This window comes from Lotus japonicus, chromosome 1 (genome assembly GCF_012489685.1).
Source record: "Lotus japonicus ecotype B-129 chromosome 1, LjGifu_v1.2".
Taxonomy (NCBI): Eukaryota; Viridiplantae; Streptophyta; class Magnoliopsida; order Fabales; family Fabaceae; genus Lotus; species Lotus japonicus.
This window is the reverse complement of record NC_080041.1, coordinates 74,231,561-74,254,972: the sequence shown is the minus strand read 5'-3', so window position 1 is coordinate 74,254,972 and position 23,412 is coordinate 74,231,561. Positions and strand designations below refer to the sequence as shown.

At 33.0% G+C, this 23,412-nt stretch overlaps 3 protein-coding genes across 3 annotated transcripts; all 3 read left to right on the top strand.

Moving 5' to 3' along the window:
• The first annotated feature begins 5,026 nt into the window (after positions 1–5,026).
• On the top strand, positions 5,027–6,425 carry LOC130745904 (receptor-like protein EIX1). The gene is made up of 2 exons (XM_057598328.1): positions 5,027–6,301; positions 6,369–6,425. Exons 1-2 carry the CDS (start codon positions 5,027–5,029, stop codon positions 6,423–6,425), a joined length of 1,332 nt encoding a protein of 443 aa, XP_057454311.1.
• LOC130749419 (receptor-like protein EIX2) lies at positions 5,067–8,099 on the top strand. The gene is given in 1 exon segment (XM_057602776.1): positions 5,067–8,099. A coding segment is annotated over 1 exon segment (1,620 nt). The 5' UTR covers positions 5,067–6,425; the 3' UTR covers positions 8,046–8,099.
• A 9,846-nt stretch (positions 8,100–17,945) lies between these two features.
• Positions 17,946–21,102, top strand: LOC130745893 (probable polygalacturonase At3g15720). Its single transcript, XM_057598318.1, has 8 exons — positions 17,946–18,092; positions 18,535–18,663; positions 18,860–19,039; positions 19,315–19,522; positions 19,679–19,760; positions 19,846–19,954; positions 20,105–20,323; positions 21,001–21,102. The coding sequence occupies exons 1-8, from the start codon at positions 17,946–17,948 to the stop codon at positions 21,100–21,102; spliced, it is 1,176 nt and encodes a 391-aa protein (XP_057454301.1).
• The last annotated feature ends 2,310 nt before the right edge of the window (positions 21,103–23,412 follow it).

Here is a 23,412-nt window from a genome sequence, read left to right as displayed (position 1 = left end):
CTCTGGTGTCCAGAAGCAAGATGACTCTGAAGGCCATGTACTTCCCTCTGAGTTCAGAATCAGAAGATACAACGGTTAGAGGATCTGTGCTTCCCTCTGACTCTGATCAACGAGCTTCACAAGTTCCAACATGAAGCATTCCCCTGATCAGAAGTCTACTAGGTTTAAAGGTCAAGTCACTATCCAAGTACAAAAGCAATTGTACTATCCTGACGACCTACCTAACATTCTCAGCCACAGCAGAAGCTGGAATTTCCAGAACTACCCTCCAACGGTAGCATTTCCATGCAGCGTTCAAACCCTAATCCTTGGAGTATAAATAGAGGCTGAAGATTGAAAGATGCGGTTGGAAGAATCTCAGACGCGCAAGCTATACTCAAACTTTCTAAGCATTCTTTCATCTGAATTCATTGTGTTTACTCTTAACTTTTCAGAAGCAAATTCTTTGTAAACATTCTTTCTTAAACAGTTGTTTAGTTACCTTTAGGAGATCAAGTTTGATCGGATCCTATTGAAGACTAAGAGAGTGAATCTTAGTGTGAGCTAAGTCAGTGTATTGTTAGTCACTTGTAGGTTTCAAGTGCAGTTGTAACATTTACTTGATTAGTGGATTGCCTTCATTCTAAGAAGGAAGAAATCACCTTAACGGGTGGACTGGATTAGCTTGAGTGATTCATCAAGTGAACCAGGATAAAATCCTTGTGTGCTTTTCTTTCTCTTATCTTAAGCACTTTGTTCTCAAAAGATTTGTTAAAATCTTTAAGGTGGAAGTTTTATTCTGAAAACGTTATTCAAACCCCCCTTTCTACCGTTTTTCATACCTTCACATTCAACCAAACAAAATCAATCACAATGAGTATCACACAACTTGCGAAATTTGACAAAAACTTCATATATATTTAATCTAAGTACTTTTAAAATTATGAAAATATACTTAAATTAGATGAAACTTTTTCCTTATACCAACATTTAATGCATTACAATTTGACAATTAAAAATGTAAGGAAAATTAATAACTATTTTTCAAAAACTCAAAAGGCTACATAAGGGTTTATACCTATAAGGAATGATGTATCAACGTCCTTATACATTATATCACAAAGTGGAACGAAAGAGTACGGAGTTAAGTTGATAGCATTGTTAGGAACTTATCGTACAGATGTATGAATATCAAAGTTGATCTTGAATGGATGCGAGGTTTGACGAAAATCACGACCGCTTTCACCAACACCAAAGAATGAAATCTGATATACGCGTCCTTCTGTCTTTAAAAGGTAAATAAACTAAGCGATTTATGAATGCATTCCAAAAATTACATTAAAACTGAGTGATTAAAAAAAAGTGTTATACTTTGTCATCCATAAGAATCATGTCCATTGAAAAGGGTAGCTTTGAGTCATATAAGCTCGGACTTAGCCATAAATGATTGACTTTCGCAACAATTGTCCAGGTCTCTTTGGATGCATCGATTTTGGCGAAATCTTCGATTCTTGAAGCCATCAGAAGAAATGTTAATTTCAAATATATCAAGTGCTGGAATGATGGAGGAGATATGTTACATAAGGGGTATATATAGTTGAAATTAGGGTTAATTCTGACTAAAGGTGAAAAGAATATTCTATTACAAAATAGAATATGTATTTTTAATTCAAAAACAGTTTTATTTGGCACGGTGAAAATCAAAGTGTATTAATTAGTATAGGTACATAGTTCGTACAATTTGGTACATACAACTTATGATTTTGGTAAAATGTCAATAATTTAAAAATCGCATGAAATTTGGCTAAAAATTATCTGTAGACATATGATTTGTCATATTTAATGTTTGATTGTTCCCAAAGTCATGTGACTTGTGATATATGCTAAACATTATACACCTGCATTAATTGTTTAAAACGTCAATTTAAAGGAAATTATATAAGGAATTTGAAGGAAATAAATAGTTAATTTCGAATAGTAATTTCCTTAAATAGATAGCTAATTAATTTAATAAGTAATTAATTATTTAAAGCGTTTTTTTTCATTTTAAAAAAGGAAATTATTTCAAAATATATTTGCACAGATTCACGTCATTAATTAATTTATATAAGGAAATTGAAGGAATTAATGAATTAATTTTGAATATTAATTTCCTAAAATAAATAATCAATGTATTAAAATTTACTTAATTATTTTACATGGTGTTTTTTTAAAATCTATCTATAGCAATAATTTACTGAAAAAACGAAATAATTCCTGCATTAAAATATAATTAATTGTTTTAAATGAGGTTTTAAAAAAGAAAATGAATACAGCTTTTATTCTAATTTAGCATTTATTAGATCTTTTATAAGTTGACTACAAATTACTATAGTTAAGTTGTTTATGTAAGGGAATTGAAGGAAATTAAAAATTAATTTCGAATAGTAATTTCCTTAAATAGATAGCTTTTGAATTTAATAAGTAATTAATTTTTAAAACGTTTTTTTTTATTTTAAAAAAGGAAATTATTTCAAAACATATTTGCACAGATTCACGTCATTAATTAATTTATATAAGAAAATTGAAGGAATTAATGAATTAATTTCGAACATTAATTTCCTAAAATAAATAATCAATGCATTAAAATTTACTTAATTATTTTACATGGGGTTTAAAAAAAAAACGATTATAGCAATAATTGACTGGCAAAACGAAATAATTCCTGCATTAAAATGTCTAACCTCATAAAGATTTAAATTAGGCTTAAAAAGGTGGAGGATATTTAGGCCAAAAAAAGTGGATCACACCCCAAAATAAGTCCATTCAATTAATTACTGTTATTCCAATACTTTTCACAAAAACGTGAATTTATGTTTGAATTATCAACCATAGCTAAAGCAACGCACGGTGATTAGTTTTCCTAATATGTCCGTTTGCGAAATTGAAGGCTTAATTCATAAATACATTGACTAATTCCCACTCTGAACAATTTTTCTGTTTCTTTTGCAACTATGACCTTTTAATTGATTCATTGTTGTGGGCTTTTGGTTGATCCATAATTCCTTTATAGTGGGCTATCCATGAATTTTACTTTGGAGAGACCATTTAATAGGGGACAAAGAATCAAAATTTTAGGAAAATTGGTTTGTATAATTAATTTGTGCAACTTTCTCTGGCTGTGACACTTGTCAGCCAGAGAAAAGGGTGGGAGGAAAATCATTATGGGAATGCCATGTGTTAATTTTATGTGGATAAAGATTTTCTTTTAATAAGTATATAGATAGATTACATTGTAGATTTGAACCAGGTCAATATTGGTTAATAGCAAAGACTCTTAAGTCTTACCACTGAGCCAAAGCTTAATTTTATCTATTGACGTGAAGAAATAAATATATGTTAAAACCAAAGTGATACTGCTAATTTTCAAATATTTGCAAAAGAAGAATTCAATCCCGCTACACGCATGAAAAAATTTACTTCGCTATATACTCATCAATATTTTAAAAAGTTTAATATATGGACTCTATTAAAATTGTAATGTTTTACTTTTAAATATTTTCATGTTTTGTAATTTAGTTTACTTAAGTATATATTGACATTATATATATATATATATATATATATATTTAAATCTATACATTTTCTACAAGTCCAAAATATGGAAAAAGTGTAATTTTTAGCACTACCACAAAGGGTTTAATTAGCAATACCACTTTGTTTTTAATTATATATTTAATTGTGCACATGAATATAAAAAATGAGTAAATAGAATAGTGGTTAGGGTTTTTGTTTACGACTTAAATTTACTGGGTTCAAATCTTAACTGGAATGTTTTATAACATTTTAACACAAATTTTTAATTACATCACTTGGAATAACATGTATATTAAATTCTGCACATAAAGCTCCTAGTCTAGTGGTAAAAGTGTTAACCCTTAAGGTCCATGTTGGGGTTCGAACCTCACCAAACACATTTTCAATTTCCACGTCAGCACCAAATGTCAACAAATGTCCACGTTTGCTGAGTCACTTTTTTTAACGGATTTTAACAGTAGGGACTGAAAGCAACTATTATTTTTCATTTAAGGATGTTTTTCCAAGAATTTTTTTACGGGGACCTAAACCAAAAGGATCCTAAAATAAAGGGACCTCCAACATATTTAAGCCTAAATATAAAATCTATTATTTAATCTTTAATTTAAGCTTAAATAAATAAAAAACTAACATAACCCACTTAATTTAAAAATAAAATATATTATTGATTCACTTAAGATAATTTAACCCAAGTTCTCGTAGGATAGCTCAAGTGGTAGGAGCTGGGGGGACATATAAGTTGGGTAGGTGGAGGTTCAGGGATCGATTCCTGGCGAGTGCAATTTATCTATATGATGTAAAAAAAAATAATAATTTAACCCAAATTTCAGATATGGTCATTTAAACAGCTAATTTTTTTTTTGCTAGTCTAGAGATCTAAAATGCCATATATATGCATGCTGTTCATTAATCCCTTTTCCAATAATTATATTTTACTTTTTTTTAATAAACAGGTTTTTTTACAAGCTTTTTTAATAAACAGGTACATAATGTGCTTTATTTCTCCAAGAAAGTAGATGGGAAGGAGCATTCATTATTGCCTGGGACATTTCATGTTGTTTTATTCACCAAAGTCTTGCTACTAACTCACGTTTTGTTGAATTCAAAGTTCAAACTATAGGCTATCACACCACACCACTGTATGATTCCACAAAGTCTTGCCCCTTGCGCAAGTTCACTTGACTTGAACTTTTGAGCGCCATTCATAAGAAGACATCTCATCACAAATTATTTATTTCTAACAAATATGTTCATTGAGCACCATATATGTTCATTGAATGTTAAATATTTTTTCTAACAAATTATTTATTAAAAAGAATATTATCTATAATATCTCAATTGACTACAAGTCAACCGAGATTTTTTTTTTTTAATATTGATCAATGAAATAAACAATGACACAATCAATCATTTTCCATGGACTTGGTCAGATGGGATTGTGCACTTGGCTTCTATTTGTGTCCATCTATAAATGGCCCCGGCTAACTTCACCATTCAGCTCACACATTCTTCACTTTCAGTATCCAAACACATATTTTCCGAGGGATTTGAGGGTATCACCATGTTCTACTGCAGGTTCAGTCTTTTTTGTGTTGTAGGCCTTCTATGCATCTGTTTCTTTGCTGGAAGTTCTCATTCAAAGCAAGGAGTGGAGACAGAAAGGCAAGCTCTTCTCAGGTTAAAAGCTGGTTTCCTTCATGGAAGGGAAATTCTTTCCTCATGGAAAGGTGAAGATTGTTGCAAATGGCATGGAATTTCATGTGATAACTTAACTGATCATGTAACCATATTGGATCTCCAACCTTTAAATTATTCAGGAGCATTGCGAGGTAAGTTAGATTCTTCAATATGTGAACTGCAACATCTGACTTCCTTAAATCTCACTGAAAATTTATTAGAAGGAAAGATTCCAAAATGCATTGGTTCACTTGGTCAGTTGATAGAGTTGCAACTTGGAGATAATGAATTTGTTGGTGTCATTCCTCCCACTCTGGCGAACCTTTCCCATTTGCAAACTCTCCAACTTGGACTCAATGTTTATTTGAATGCAAATGACCTTGAATGGGTTTCTCACCTTTCTAATTTAAGATTCCTTAATCTAGAAACTGTGAATCTTAGTCAAGCTGTTGATTGGTTATCATCAATAACCAACATCCCTTCTCTATTAGAGCTTTATTTAAATGATTGTGGGCTCCCTCAGGTCAATCCTAAATCTATCCCCCACATGAATTTCTCAACTTCTCTCAAGAAGCTCTTTCTTTCAAATAACCATTTAAACACTTTGACTCTGTCATTGGTGCCTAATGCTAGCAAAGTCCTCACACATCTTTATCTCAGGGGAAATGAACTTGAGGGTAGCTTACCAGAATCCTTTCAGAGTTTGTGTCAACTTAAGGAGTTACATCTAAGTGACAACAACTTGTCCGGTCAACTCAATGATAGCATACAACATTTACGTTGTGCCCAAAATAACTTAGAGTTGTTGACACTTGACCATAACCCATTTGGTAGTGGGTCACTCCCTGATTTTTCATGGCTTTCATCCCTGAGGACATTATCTCTTCAAAATACCAGTATCATTGGGCCATTTCCACAGTTATCTGGCCACTTGCCTTATCTTGAGAATTTGGATCTTTCCCATAATCAATTGAATAGTGTGGAAAACATTAATGAAACACATATGTCAAACCTCTTAACTCTATATCTCAAAGATAATGAGTTAAGCGGATCACAACCATTATTTGAGGTTACTAAACTTGCATCGTTAGAAGTGTTGGATCTCTCACAAAATCAGTTGAATGGGTCACTTCCAGTTGCTATTGGAAAACTCTCAAGTCTCATGGGATTGTATCTTTTTTCAAATAAGTTGAATGGTTCCATCACTGAAGCACATCTATCAAACCTTATATGAATTGACAAAACTTGCAGTGTCTAAAAATTCACTTTCATTCAACTTGAGATCAAATTGGATTCCACCTTTCCAACTACAAAGTTTATATGCATCATCTTGCATTTTGGGTCCAAAATTTCCAGCATGGCTCAAACATCAAAGGAAACTTATGGACTTGGACATCTCTAATACTGGAATTTCAGATACACTTCCTCAATGGTTTTTGGACCAACTTTCAAGTCTGGATTATTTGAATGTTTCATATAACAAACTTGGAGGAACCATACTAAAATCAGTGCAAAGTGTGAAACCAGCAATATGGGATTTTAGTTTCAACAACTTGTCTGGTCCACTGCCTCATTTTTCAGAGTTGAAAACTCTATATCTCTCAAATAATAGGTTCTCAGGGTCTCTATCTTCTTTTTGTGCATCCTCCTCACCTTTGGAACTTACTCATCTTGACCTGTCTAGCAACTTGCTAGAAGGGCCACTTTCGAATTGCTGGGGGAAATTTCAAAATTTAGAATTTCTGAATTTGGCCAAAAATAAATTATCAGGGAGAATATCCAAGTCATTTGGCACTTTACGACAAATGATATCACTGCAGTTAAACAACAACAACTTCTCCGGTGAAATCCCATCTTTGGCTCTTTGTACAAACTTGACTATCTTGGATCTAGGAGAGAACAATCTGAAAGGAACATTACCTGCATGGGTAGGCCTTCACCTGCATCATTTGATTGTTTTGAGTCTACGAGCAAATAAGTTCCAAGGAAGATTACCGAGCAGTTTGTGTAATCTACCATTTCTTCGAGTTTTAGATATTTCTCAAAACAATATCACAGGAGAAATCTCTCAATGCCTCAATCAAATAACTGCTTTATCAAATGTTCAATTTCCAAGAAACCGTATCTCCAAAGATCTACCTAGATTTTACATTGAATTTATTGAACTTGGCTTACTTGAATATAAAGCAACACTGACATGGAAAGGAAAGGACATGGAATGTGGAAATAGTCTCAGATTCATGACAACCATTGACCTCTCTTGCAACCAATTAACAGGAGATATACCACAAAGTATAACAAAACTTGTGGCACTAGCAGGCTTAAATCTTTCAAGGAATAATCTCATAGGATTTATTCCCAACAACATTGGTCAAATGGAAAGATTGGAATCACTTGATTTGTCAAGAAACTCACTTTACGGTAGAATGCCGGAAAGCTTTTCAAATTTGAGTTTTCTTAGCTTCATGGACCTGTCTTTCAACAACTTATCTGGAAAAATTCCACTTGGCACTCAACTACAATCCTTTGATGCCTCTACATATATAGGGAATAATGGGCTTTGTGGCCCTCCACTTACAAACCAATGTCCAGGGGATGTGACTTTATCAACTAAAATACCTGACGAATATGCTACTGATGAAGACAAAGATGAAGATGAGCTCATAACCATTGGATTTTACGTCAGCCTAGGGCTTGGATTTTATGTTGGATTTTGGGGAGTTTTTGGAGCTTTAGTTATAAAATGAAGATGAAGACATGCCTATTTCTGATTCTTCCACAACATGAAAGATCATATACATGTGAAAATATAGTGGCTTTCACGCACAGCTAGAATGGAAGGGAGTTAAATTAAAGTCAAGCTTTTAAGGTAAAGTATTTGATACCTCCTATTTTTCTATCACATGAAATGATTAACGGCTTATAATTAATGCACCAATTATTATGATTACACACATTTAATAGTATTTTAGATGATGTATTTTCTTCCCAATGTATCTGCAGGTCAAGTTTCATTTGGGATAAGATATGTTGCGATGTTTTCATTTAAAATGATAGAGATATTTTTTTTTTGTGGGTGATTTTTATGCTATCAGCTATCTTCTTTTGAGTTTTCCACATGACTACAATAGTATAATCAACCTAAATGTAATTTTCAAGCTACTTTCTTTTCTATATATTGTTGTTTAGATCGTTATAGTCAAACATGTGTAATAAAAATAAGGAAAATAATGGTGCTTAAGACTATATGTATGTTGGATTTTCATTAAGTTCAACTCGCATTATGTGAAGTCTGTGGCGAAATCTTTTTCACAGTTTGTAATGTTAGGATATGTGTTTTTTACATTGCATTGAAGCAAACAAGGAACCAAACACACTATATTAATTTCATTTCTTTTGAGATATTGTTTCACAATTTCTTTTGAATACTTGAAATTTCTTTCAGCTTATATGCAACTTTTGGGATTGAAAATATGTTGAATTTGCTGTTAAAATGTTGTTCCATGCTCTATAAAAATTTAAGAATTCTCCACTAAATTTTTTGATGCATTGTGAAAGGTTATATAATTTTTTGCATTTTCTACAGCAACATGATTGAGGTTATCATTTGAGTTCGCTATATCTACTATCCCTGAAACTATTTACTTATTTTAAATCTTATTAGTTATTAGCTTCATTCTTAGATTAACTGTTTGTGTTAACTGTTTTGTTCAAATGCTTTGTATTAATGTTTATGAAGGAAACTTTGAAGTTGGGGTTTATTACTACAAGAACCATGGAGAGTTAAAGATTCCATAGTCATGTTGTGGTGAATGTGCGATTATGAAGAAAGGGATTCCCAAAAGCTGAAGTTGAAGCCATCATCATCCAATATGTTCCTAGCCTCTTATTACATCATCATATCATTTGTAGTCAGTTTTAGCTGAAATTGAAGTTTGTCATTTTTGTCGTTGAGCTCGTTGTTTTGATATACTTTATTTGAGTCTTCTATGTGTTGTCTGGTGTAGTGTGCCATTTGTTGGGTTATATTAATTGCATCTATTTCCACCTTTGATGTTTGTAGTTGTTCTTGAAAGACATTACTTTGTACTCATTATTTTTTTATATTGGATAATTTTGGCTTGTGGCTGTGGTTTTTTATTCTCTCATATTGAGAGAAGTTTTTCCATGCACGTTAAAAATTGATTGTATCCTTATTTTATTTTAGGGTTAATCATCTAATATGTCATTGTCTTTGTCTCGCCGTCTGAAATTAGTCCCTCCCCGGAAAATTTGCAAATCTGGGTCACCTCGTTTACAATAAGTCTGGAGCAGGTCCTCGCCGGAGTCCGGAGCTCCGGCGAGTGATGAATAAGCATGCTGACTGGGATAAAAATGCTTACGTGGATTTTAAAAATAAAGAAAAATTACAAAAATAGATTACAGATCAGAAATTAAATTAATGGAAAAATCCTTAATTTCCAATTTCAGAAATATTAATCTCTAAAATTATTTATTAAAAAATCATTTAATCTCTAATTTCTATTCTCATGAGTATCATCAGTGTTCTTCTCTTCATGATCTCCCAGAAAAAATAACCAAGAACATCAAATTCCAGAACAAAACTAACAATAACCCAGATCGTCCTCTTCCCATGATTAGAGAAAAAAATATCCCTTCATAGTTCCTCAACCCAGATTGAAGAGGGGGAAGTTTGAAGTTTTCTTATGAATATGCAATCTAACCCAACAACATCAAAAATCAAACTCAGCAATAATAGAACCCTAACCGCTCTCTAAATTAATTAAAAAAATCAAATCCTCCTTTTCTCTTCTCTACCATCAATCAAACCCATAAAATAATCCTAAACCCAGAAAAAGAACAATGTCCAGAACCCAAATTAGCAATGTGAACAACAATGTGAAAATCACTTTGGACCCAGAAACCTACATGGCCATAGCAGATGGAGGGGTGGAAGTCGTGAACAGCACCGCAGCCGCTTCTGTTTCTCCTCGACACACCCTGCACAACCCAAAAGGCCTAAGCTCCTTCCCCACTCAAGAGCGTCGCGATCGAGATCAACAGGAGGGGGAAATCGAGAGAACATGAAGAAGGAAGGAACCCATCCCCTGAAACCCATCCCCACCCTCACTCGCAACCCACCCCTGAAACCCATCCCCACCCAGAACCCATCGCAACCCACCCCCATCCCCACCCTCACATGCAACCCATCCACACCCTCAGTCGCAACCCAGCCCACCTCACCCGCAATCCACCCCCATCCCCACCCTCTCGCAACCTACTCCACCCTCACCTGCAACCCACCCCAGAAACCCACCCCCATCCTGCGACCTCAACCCCAAATTACACAGCAACAGAACTGGGCAGTGGCAGATCTGAACTGGGTCGTGGAGGATGAGAAGGTGAGAAGATGAGAAGATGAGAATGTGAGAAGATGAGAACGTGGTTCTGGACTTCTGATTTTGATTTAGGGTTTTTTTTAATTTTTATATTTTTGGGGAAATTGATATTTTAGTTAGATTATTATATTAGATTTGTTAATAGATTTAATATTAGTTAATTTGATTAATAAATCTGATTGTTATTTTTTTTTTCTTTTTTTTAAATCCACATAAGCTTACTAACACAGTCAGCATGCCAAATCATCACTCACCGGAGCTCCGGGCTCCGACGAGGACCTGCTCCAGACTTATTGCAAACGAGATGACTCAGATTTGTAAATTTTCCGAGGAGGGACTAATTTCAGACGGCGAGACAAAGACAGAGACCAAGTATACGATTAACCCTTTATTTTATTGTTTTTATTTTTGTCGTCGTTAGTGTTAGTTTTATTTGAAAGTTTCTACGTTTAGTATTTATAAGTAAAGATGAGTTTTTATGCTCTAAACTTTTCGTTGCGCTACTCTAATATCAAGAGTAATTGCAAGATAAGTCTCGTGCCTCTGCTGCTGCATCAGAACTAACAGATGAAGTCTTAGTCAAATTTATGTCCAACCAGGTTATGAGTTTGAGCTATAAAGTGCACCCAAAAGCACAAATCATGGCCAAGGAGGAGATTTAGATCAAATAAAGTAGCTGGATTTTTTTAGTTCAATTTAAAATATATTAAAAAGCCAGGTTTATCCTTATAATTAAAATCGATACACACTCTCACATTGTTAGGGAAAGGTGATGATATCCATGTATAGATGAAGATATCAAGTTTTGCTATTGCTCCAATCCAAGCAGCTCTAGTGTCACTTATAGAGGAAGGAAATGATGATATATTGATATTGATGTATTGATGAAGATCAAGTTTTGCAATATATGTAGAAATTTTCCAACTGCTGTAATTAAGCATTGGAGTGGTTTAATTTAGCGTTTCATAGTTTGTGCATTTTATATGTTAACTTAGCAAATAAATAGTGAAAAGTCTATTTCTAGTTCCAAAAAAAAAATGATCGTAGAGTATGTTTGTTTAGGCATTACTTATACAGTGTTTCGTGAGAAACAAGAATTTCTTGCTTTCAAATGAGGCAGTTTGAGCTTATAATTCATTCACATTCTTACTTTATTTTCACTTTCATTTTCTCTCTTTCCTTTTCTACAAACCATATTACTCATTATATCTCTTACTTTCTCTATCTTTTCTTCTTATTTTTGCTCATCTTTCCCCTCCATTTACACTTAAATGGAAGTGTGAATTAAAGTTTGGTTCTTCTGAAATGTAAAAAAAATAAACGGGCTATAATTGATTGAATAATTTAAGAACAAATGGGTTGTCTAAATGACTCATGATGAAGTTTGAGTTAAATAACTCATCATCCAATCATATTGGAGATATATGAGTTAGAAATAAATTAATAAATAAAGTATAGAAATTTCAACTCTCTTATCTTCAATGTGATTGGATTATGAGTTATTTAACCCAAACTTTTTTTTAAGTCATTTAGACAACCCAGAACGGATACATGTACTGAGCACTAACCATTAATTGCTTTTGCAAAAGAGAATCTCGTGCTATCATTTTTAATTTATGGGGATTTAGGGTTTCTTTTATTTGGGGTTAATTTGTGAGTAATGAAAAGGTTTAGGCTTTAACTTTTTTAATTTTCTAATATGTTTTTTATTTAAAAAAAGTATTTATTCCACATAAGCATCATTAATCCACTCAGCATGTCATTTCATCACTTGTCGGAGGTCCGGGCTCCGGCGAGGACCTGCTCCAGATAATTTACAAAGTAGAGGAGTTTTTCCAATAATTTTTCCGGCGAGGGACCTAGTTCAGACGACGACATAAAAATATGGACTAATATGATGCTTAACCCCGAAATTAAACATACATTGTCATAAAGAGTAAAGGCCATAGAAAATTCTTATTACCTGCTAAGTAAGAATTGGGACTTGTATATTCAGTGTTTTCACGACAAGAGATCGTTTTTTGCATAATTCGAAATGTTACCAAATTTACAGGTATTGTTTCAAATTCACCATTTGAAATACGACTACATTTATAATGAGTCTTGGATATTATTTCAATTGTATATTAATCACACACTTCCTTACAAACACATTTACGCTAATGTGAACTTAAATGAGATTTAAAAAAATGTGGGGTTATATAAGATAAAAATTAAATAAGATGACTATTAAGTTAAATTATTTGGGGGTAGTGGTGAGTGATCTGAGTATTTTATATAAAATAAACTCATACCTTCATTGTGGATAACAAAAATTAGGCCTAACCATCATTGAGTTAAGTCACTAAAATTACTTCAATGCTTATTAATGTAGATCAAAATGAAGTGAAAGCCAACGCTAATTAAAAAAAATTAGCGGTTGAACAAGCTTTTTGCGATGAGTAATAAACTAATAATTCATTAACACTTTTCATATATCAAAAAGATGGAATGACAAAAGAAGTGTGAAAAAAACATTATTATTTTCACGGTATAAGTCCTGAAGGTTTTTTAACTTTTTCTTCTGATTGACATTCTACCACCAAGAAATTTTTTCATAGAATTGATCTCAACTTCCCCATAATAATTGGGTTTTGATATATTTGCACCAACATTTTCTTTTTATCTCTTTTAATTTTTAATTATTTTTTTATCTCTGATTTTTCTTTCTATTATATTGGTGTTCATTTCAACACCTCGCAAGAAAAGACCCAATTTCGGTAGTGTTTGGCCCAACTTATTTTTGACTTAAAAGTCACTTTTAATGTAAAGTTGGGCCAAACAAATTTCATTAAAATTTCTTTGACTTAAAAGTTACTTATTTTTACCGAAGAAATATGATAAAAGTAACTTTTTAGAAAAAGGCATTGAGAGGAGCTTTGAAAAAAAGGAGCTTCTCTTTTGGCCTAACTTATTTGTATCTGTAGTGGTTTACGTGGGTTTATCGTGGTTTTTCTCCATCTTCTTCCTCTTGGAACCCTGGCTGTTTCCTATATCGCCTTCCTCTACAGACTCGTGGTTTTGAATTTTGCACACACTCAGCCACTCAGGTACCGTTAACTATCTTCTATTTTGATCTCTTTCTGAAATTCATGGATTTAATCACTGATTTCTACTCTCTGTGTGTGGTGATGTTAATATGAATGTCTTAATATTTGGTTTTCTGAGTTCCATTAGGTCTTACATGCGTACTCTGATTCAACCGATTCTGAATATTTATATAATCTATACATGAACCAACAATTAATCATATACTAATATATACACAAATCTGTACAAGAATCAGATTTGTTATGAAATTCTTAAATTCCATTGTTATACGTGGCCGTGGGTGGGGTTAAATTGCCATTGTTATACGTGGGTGGGTTAGATAATGATTAAGATAGGATTTTGGGTTTGCTGCATAAGGGGAAGGGGCTATAATTAAAAAATGATTAAATTTATCATGTGTGAAACCAAAGGTTAAGTGTAAACAGAACAATTTTAAGGCTTCTTTCTATGAGTGGGAAACTAGTCCTAGTGTTTGTTTGGGGGCTGCTATATCTTGGTAATTTTCCTACTGGGTTTTTTTGCTGCTAGTCCCTCTTGCCCCGGTTCTGTTAGCTGTCCTCAAAGCTGCTTGGTGTTGGTTTCTTTCCTACCTTGCCATCCTCGTGTCCTATGCTGCTACTTGTTGGACTTTTTAATGTTAGAGCAGCCTTTTTGTCTTTGGTTGTACTGTGTAAGGAGTTCATCACCAAGGGTTTAGGATTGGTGGATTCTTGTTTCTCTTGTTTCATGGTTCTGATCTCTGTTTCTTGTAAGGGATGTGGGCACCCCTAGTGCCAACCTCCTATTGTATCTCTACTTTTATTTATATACATATTACTTGGCCTTTCAAAAAAAATGTATTTTTTCTGTTTAGTTTTCTTCTTGGACTTCTTGTATGTACTCATTATCTTTGTGTCTTGTGTCCATGGAAAGCTTTCTGTCATATCTTTCTTGTGGTCTCTTGGTTATGAGGCGTGAGGTTCTTTATTCTGACTGTTGATGAGGGGGGTTTGGGTGTAGATGGGCATAGTTATATTATGGATTGAGCTGTTTTGCAATTTGGACCATGCGGGTGTGCTCACTCCATGCTTTCTGCCAAATATATCATCTATGTTCTGCATGTCTTTATGAAACTTTGTAAAATAGTTTTACCAAACACCTTTTAACTTAAAAGTAGCTTTTAAGTTGTATAAAAATAAAATTTGACAAACAGCTTCTGCCTTTTTTTAAAAGCTCTTGTTTTTATCTTTAACTTAAAAGTTGCTTTTAAGTCTAAAATAAGTTGGGCCAAATGATCCCGAATCTTAAAAGTTAGGACCCATGTTTGCTTTAATTGGATGATCTAGGTGGCACTCAAGTGTACTCTCATATTTTCTTTCATTCTTTATTCTTTTGGTCTCGATCAAAATAACTTATCATTTTATTTTTTATTTATGTTATTTTCTCTATTTTCACTCCTACATCAAAATAAAGCATTAATTCATATCTTGAGCATGCATATGAAGAATTTTCATGAAAGGCGAGAGAAAATGGAATGTGTCGGAGGGAGACTGGGAGAAAAAAAGTGACAAAATTGTGAGAGACGTTTGTCTTTTATAAATAAAATTGGGAGGGAGAAAAAAAAATCTTCATTTGTTATTTATTCTCTCTTTTTTTTACCACAAAAACTTTATTGAATGTGAAATCTCCATGAGAACAACCCTCTCATAAAATAGGAAAAATAAATCAAAAAACACAGCCATTCCAACCCTCTTGAAAATAGTCAAACTTAGGGAGGATGCCTTATTGAAACCTTACTAGGAAAAACCTAATGAAGGAAAAAGAGTACACCAACCCTAAGAGCATCTCCAATGCAAGGTTTTTAGTTTTTATTTCTGAGTTAAGAACTAAGAACTGAGTTCTTAACCATTGGAGGGGCTGACGTGGAGTTTTTCGTTCTTAAAAATAAGAACTCAATTCTTATATAAGGAGTTTTACTTTTGAGTTCATAGCATAAAAAAATATTTTTTTCTCTCTCATCCAAATTTCTTTATTACTTTATGAGTTTTATTTTATTACTTTATGGAAATAAAAAGTATAAATAATGTGCTTTGTGAGACCAAATGAATAATACTATGAACTAAGAACTAAGAACTATGGTTGGAGCAAAAATTGCTTGAGAGTTGCTTAGAACTAAGAATTTTGCTAGGTTCTTAATTCTTAGTTCTTAGCACTATTTAGGTGGGCCCGTACTGCCACATATGCCTAAGCAACTCTCAAGCAATTTTGCTCAAACCATGAGTTCTTAGTTCTTACCACTATTCATTTGGTCTCACCAACCACATTATTTATACTTTTTATTTTCATAAAGTAATAAAACAAAATTCATAAAGTAATAAAGTAATTTGGATGAGAGAGAAATAATTAATATTTTAAGTTAAAAATTCAAAAAACAAAACTCCTTATATAAGAACTGAGTTCTTATTTTTAAGAATTAAGGAGTCAATGTCAGCACCTCCAATGGTAAAGTTCTTAGTTCTTAGTTCTTAACTCCAAAATTAGAACTAAGAACCTTGCATTGGAGATACTCTAAGAGTGCTAATGATTTAAATTTCACTAACGAAAATTACTCATGTAAAAAGTCAATTCTATTATATATCTTTTTTTACAGCAAAAAAGTTTTATTGAAGAGAAAAGCTCATGGAACAACGCTCTCATGAATCATGTACCCAAACTATCTAAATTAAGATTTTATTTTGCGGTTCAATCTAAATAAAAAATTTAGTTGGGTTTTATAACCTTTTTTATTTTTTGGAATTTTTAAATTTTTTGTTCATTTTTATTTTTATTTTTTTTGGTACATTGGAAATAAATTGCACCCGCTATGAATCGATCCTTGGACCTCCCCCTACCCAACCCATATGTCTCTCAGCTCCTACCACTTGAATTATCCTACGAGGACGTTCATTTTATTTTTATAATTTTATAGTGTTGTATTTTTAATTTTCTACTAATTAATGAAGCATAGGCTTGGGTGAAATTGAACGTCCACATGTACTTAAAAGAAGTACTAATTAAAAAGAAGCAGTTAATTATGATGCTTATTTTTTTTTGCTCACGAGTCAAATTCGTTGTATCTTTCAAAAAAGAAAATCGTTGTAATTTCCTTTAATTCTCAAGATTTTATAATTAAGGCTACGACCTCTAGTATAGTACTTTCTATTTCTTAGATTGTTCTTTAGGTCAAACCCTTCCACTTACCAAATAAAAAACTACTATAAATACGACTTTTTCTTTTTAAAATAACTCAATTTTAAATCAATTAATTATGAAGATGTTTCAAAATAAAAATTGTATATCAAAATCATAATTTTTAACACTTACAAATTGATATCTCCTTAGTTTTTATGTCCTTGTAGTTATTTTCCGAATTATCAAAAGATCTCTTAATAATTATTTTTATTACAAAAGGAAAGCTCTCTCTTTAATTATAAATTGCTCTCTCTTTATAAATTTAATCAAATTACTATTTTTTCAGAAAAAATATAATATTATTATTTTATGTAGTTTCGTTATTGCATTTTCAAAACATTAACATGCTTTAATAATATACTTTCTTAGTAATTATACTGGTCTGACGTCCAAATGAGTTTTACTAGAATTGTAATAGACTTTTTCATTTTCATGGACGGAATCATCAGAGAATTTATACATGAAATAACAAAACCATAGGTCCCTTAAATCATCAAAATGTAGTCAATGAAATTAATTTTCACAATGCAACACAAAGATTTGAATGTCAAGGAAAAAGAATTTTGAAGGAAAGTGGTATGACATTAATAACGCGCTGAAGATTTAGATGATGCAGCTCACAAAGCAGTGAAAACAGCTTACAAATTCAAAAATCACTTTAATTACATACACCATTATTTTTTGTGTTAAAACTTACTGATGAGAAGGAAATTCATGCGGTAAATCTTATTGAAGCCGCAGCGGTTATCAAAGCATTTCCAATAAGTTAATGCTTTTTCAAATTATGTTGATGCACATGGTTAATAATTGGTTCTCTTTGCACTTCAAGATCCCGAGACCCCTTTCTGGTTCCAAAAAAAAAAAGATTTGAATGTCATTAGTGCTCATTACAATTTTCCTGCATGGAATGGTGTTTCATCCAGTATATATAATAAGTTACCATTCACCACTTTGCACATCAAAAGTACATTCGAGCTTCAAAATCACCTCATAGATTATTTTTCCCCCACCAAGATGAAAAGCCTATTTTCTGTGATTTTTGTGTTGCTTGTAGCTGCTACACCTAGCTTGTATGCTAGAGTAACACTCAATGCAGGATCTAGCAGCTTCAATATTGTAAACTATGGGGCAAAAGGGGATGGGAAGACTGATGATTCACAAGTACTCCCTCCGCTCCAAAACTATTGTAGTTTAAGGATTATGCACAAAGATTAAGAATTCATTAATTGATGTTATAATTTGACTGAAACACCCTTATTTAATATGAGTTATATGAAAGAGAGATAATGAAAATCATTGGTCAACTAATTGGTGAGAATTGTGATTGGTGGAATTAAGAGGTGATACTTGGGTGATGTAATAATAAATGAGGGCATGAATGGAAGAGAATGAGATAAAGTGCTTTGGATATGTAAAACAACAATGGTTTTGGAACAAAATAAAAAAATTAAAACTACAATAGTTTTGGAACGGAGGAAGTATATATGTTTTTAGTTTTTACTATTCTCATATATTATTTAATTTGATATAATATGAAGTTTTACATTTTTATTATTTAGTTTTTCAAATTGAATCTGACACCATTCTAATTAAAATTTCCAAGGCTTTTGAGAAAGCATGGCATGATATGTGTAGTGCAACTGAAGGCACCCCAACTCTTCTCATACCCAAGGGAAAATCATTCATGTTACAACCTATGTTATTCAAGGGTCCTTGCAAAATTAACATTGAGGTAAATGAATATATATGAACCATGTTTTTACTAGTTTATAATATACTCCTTAATTATATTCTCATATGTTAATATATATTTGTTGAGAATTTTTTTTTAACTTTTTCTATTATATATAATAGTTCACAAAGTTAAACAAGTTTGTTAGCCAACAATAAACCAAGTCTTATATCATATATATTGTTTTGTTTGGCAGCTTCAGGGCACTCTAGTTGCCCCTAAAAGTGTTGATGCTTGGAAATGGCCAGATAATAATAGGGTAGGATGGATAAAATTCTCAGACATAAATGGTCTTGTTATTGGCGGAGGAGGAACATTCGATGGGCAAGGTGCTGCATGGTGGACCAAGTACCCTAGTGCCTCTAATAGGCCAAGTGTAAGTACTTGAAAAACATTTTTTCTATAAGCAAGAAAGTATTGAAAAACATGATATTAAATTATATTTTAAATAAGTAAACATGTAACACAATTATTAATTTTCTTTTTCTTAAAAAATGTGCTTAACGTATCAAACTTTCAATTAACTCATCATAAAACATATATTAGTTACGGACACTTCTTTCTATAAATCAACTTAAATATTATTTTAATAATTAACTATAAAATTACGTTCAAAAAAAAAACTATAAAATTGATTGACAACGTGTACAGGCCCTTCAGTTCCTTGGCTGTAAGAATCTAGCACTTAGCGCGACGAATCACATCAACAGTCCAAGAAATCACATAATCATAAGTACATGCAGTGACTCTAGCATTTCCAACATTCATATTAATTCCCCGGAGGGGAGTCCTAACACCGACGGGATTGATATCTCAAGATCATCTAACATCCTCATTAAGGATTCAACGATTCAAAGTGGTAATTAATACTCTTCACTTCATTTTTCTATCCTACACCACCTCTATTTAATTTCATACTATTACTCTATTTAAATTGATGATTAAAAAGCTTAAATACAGAAAGTTTAAACATAATTTGTTTCTTTTCCTTAATTAATAATTTTTATACATATAGGAGACGATTGCGTTGCCATCAATAATGGTTGCTCTTACATCAACATAACTGGTATTACATGTGGTCCTGGCCATGGCATCAGGTCAATCCCCTTAATTTTGAGATTATGTTTTTGAGATGCTTGACAAAAATTAAAACTCACTTTGGATTGTGTTGTTGATCTTTAGTGTTGGGAGCCTTGGGAAAGATGGAAAGTTTGAGACAGTAGAAGAGGTACATGTGAGAAATTGCATCTTCCAAGGAATCAAAAATGGAGCTAGGATCAAGACATGGCCGGTAACAAATTGACTATAATATTCCATTGAAATTAAAAAATTATCGTTTTGATTTGTCAAAAAAGGGCAATTGGCTCTAGTTTTAGATGAACTGCTATATATATAAAAAACAAGTGATTAAATCATAATCATTTTATGTGTTTCTAATCAGGGAGGATCCGGGTATGCTAGAAAGATAAGATTTGAAGATATTATTCTCAATGGAGCAAAGAACCCTATCATCATTGACCAAAATTATAAGGATTATCAACGTAATGGTCCTGCGAAGGCAGTGAAAGTGAGTGATATCACTTACCGTAACATCACAGGAACCTCACTTTCCGAGGAGGCAATCTCACTGAATTGTGACCCCATTGGCTGCACCGACATTGTATTAAATCAGATTAACATAGCCTTTGCATCCCCTGGGCAAAGTGCACATTCACTGTGTAAAAACGTTCATGGGACATTCACTTCATGTATTCCAAGTGTTACCTGTTCTTGAGTTGAGACTAGCCGATTAGGGTTTTGAAGTAGTTAGTAGGACCCAATGCATTTTGCTGTGTTTAAACCCTAAATATCATTTTCTAGTAAGATTCTCTTTGCCTTTTGGATTCTACATTTCTATAGTCCAGCAGGAGAGGTTTTGTACTTTTGGGCTATTTGTCCGGTTTCCATAAAATCCTTGATTCAGTGCCAAAAATATAATGGTATCCTTGACAAGATGCACTCAAGTCTATAACTTTTTGTCCCCAAAAGAAAATGTCTAGAACTTGAAATTTCTTATTGACTTTGGCAAAAAACAAAGAAACTTCTTATTAAGAATTAATGTTGCTAGATAACTTATTCATGTGTCTGATTATTGATTATTGATATGTTAAACTTTTAATTATTGTTAAACTAGTAGTAAATCTACTCTAACGGATGTATTTAGTAAACTTATTCCTGCTTCCTCCTGCGTCTCGTGTGTGGTTCCCCTTTCAATTTTTCTTTCATATTCAGGCTTTTTCTCCTAGAACTAGACTAGGCTTTTCCCCTTTCAATTATTTACATCATATACCATTGTAGGCATGCCCTTTTGATTATCGTTTCACTGGACTTTTGGATCCCTTGACATCACCACCCATTTGTAAATGCATCCTACATGTTGGCATTGAGAGGGTGTTTTAGACTTGCATTGAGAGGGTGTTTTATTTGTTTCTCTTTTTCACTTTTTTCATTCACTATTACAGTATTCATAATCATCACTTGATAAGTTTTACACCAGAAAGGTGAGTTTGAATTAAATCTATCTACATGTATGATAAAGTGGTGCGCCGGTTCATGAGAAAACTTTATGTGCCAAGCCAGTCAGAAAGGAAGACTGAAGTTGATTCTGAGGATGAAAGTAAAAGAAAAAGAACTAAAAGGTTCAACTCTCTTGCTACTGATCTAGTTTATATTGTGATGCTATTAAAGAAATAGGTCCTCTTTGCATCACAATATCCAATTAAAAAACCACATCACCGTGATTATATGAAGAGTTCTTGATAAATATGCAACATTTTAGAATTAAAATAGGTAAGAGAGAGAGAACACACCGGGAATGCCACGTCTTCTAATTATGCATGAGCTTGCTCAAAGCCTCAGCCTAGCGACCAGTTAGCTCTACCCTGCAGCATACAATGATGGATGGAAACAAAGATTAGATGCCAGAATTAGTGAAACTGTTCAAATCATAATGATAGCACCTGAGCTGCTATTAAAAAGTGAAGATATTTCTACTACCGAAGGTGAAGCACTGAAGCCCTTCGTACTTAATTCATAGAAGCATCAAAGGAAGATTAATTATACTTGAACGCCTCTGCTTGCACTAGCCTAGCGCCTTCTTGCAGCAGTTCCCCTCTGTGAATTGAAGTAGATAAGCAACAGGGAGAGCAAGGTCATACTGTGCTCGGAAATTAAATTCCATCATTGTGTTGATATTAAATAGTACATCTCAACAAAATGATTGAACATTAAGTCAGCTTATGGAAAAAGAAATAACTTAGCGTATTCTTTCCTTAATAAAGAATTCTCCCGGTGAAACCTTAGTCAGCTTTTCTATTAAATCTTTTAGCATAAAACAATGATATATATCCCTTAACAGCAATATGAAGTAACATGTTAAAATGACAGAACAGAACTTACCAGTTACTCATGCATGGCAAAAGAATACATCAGGTTTAATCATGTAAATAACTTGAATTCCCCTCTAACCAAGATGTGACATGACTTAGCAGTAGGGGCAAACCAGAAAAAGTCGGAGAGAATCTCTACTGCTCTGTTAGCAATAACCTGAAAAGCTCAACACAAAACTTCCTATTTCACAAAACAGACCACTCACTCACTGCAGTGATCAAATGAATTAACAGTGTTCAGTTCAGCACTATGTAGCAACCAACCTCATTAGAATTCATGTTACTCTGCGTGCCACACAACAAGTGGAAAATGATCATTGAGCTTTCCCTCTGCAACTTCTTGAGCTGCTTGCATAACCGCTTTCGCAATGGTTGGATCAAGACCATACTCCATGTTCACCTGCATTTGTTGAGAAGCACTAGCATACGATGAAATTTATAATTGTTGTTTTAGTTGTTGAGAAGGAAGAAAGTGAAAAAGCATAAATGTGTGAATCCATGTGTCTCAATCACACAATGAAGAATAATGTACACAGTAGAAGTCATAAATATAAGGATTTCCAATTCTTAAAATTTAAAGTGATAAAGAAATTAAGAAACACTAAACTAAGGAAATCTGAAAAGAATTGAAGATGAATAACTAAGGGGATAAAATGGCATACCTGGCGCTGGCGCTTGAAGGGTAGACAAAACCACTAATGCAGTAATGCTTGCTCATCAAAAACAAGAAAAACAGAGAAACAAAAAAGGGGGTTAATTAGCTACTATTATTGTTCAAGAAACATGTAAAAACAAAAAGGAAAAGTGAGATTGAAGATATACTAGGGTCTGATGTAATAGCAGTGGCTGTTCCTGCAAACTCACAGGTCCCTTGTCCTTGGGCTTTCCTCTGGAAATAGCAAAAAGGTTATAACTATCAGCATTGTAAGAATGGAAACTTATTGAAGAACCATGAGACAGGAATCATAATACACATAAAGAAGAGATGAAATGTAGAAAGACTCTTCTAAACATGATTAAGGTTACATTTATATTACTGCAGAGATGCATTAGTGCAGCCCATATACAATTCACTCCTCTCAATACAGTGGCAGATCAAGACATTTTGAGTAGTGGGAGCAAGGCCACGGGACATGCATACGCACAATGTAATCAAACAGTCTTTCTGTCCTTCACTCATTTCCTGTACAACTAAAATTTTGATTTTAAAACATTCCTAAAGTCTCAGAGACCTGATTATCCCTCCATTCCTTATCATTTGAACTTGTTAATTTTAAGTCATTCATTCAACAATTAGTGCAACAGTCCAATGCCCTCAAAT

Bases quoted from the DNA above. Each gene is read 5' to 3' on its own strand.
- LOC130745904 (XM_057598328.1), top strand. From the start codon at position 5,027: ATGGCCCCGGCTAACTTCACCATTCAGCTCACACATTCTTCACTTTCA. The intron at 6,302-6,368 runs GTTACTAAACTT...GGTCACTTCCAG, and splicing joins GATCACAACCATTATTTGAG to TTGCTATTGGAAAACTCTCA.
- LOC130745893 (XM_057598318.1), top strand. From the start codon at position 17,946: ATGAAAAGCCTATTTTCTGTGATTTTTGTGTTGCTTGTAGCTGCTACA. The intron at 19,761-19,845 runs GTCAATCCCCTT...GTTGATCTTTAG, and splicing joins GGTCCTGGCCATGGCATCAG to TGTTGGGAGCCTTGGGAAAG. The intron at 19,955-20,104 runs GTAACAAATTGA...GTTTCTAATCAG, and splicing joins CTAGGATCAAGACATGGCCG to GGAGGATCCGGGTATGCTAG.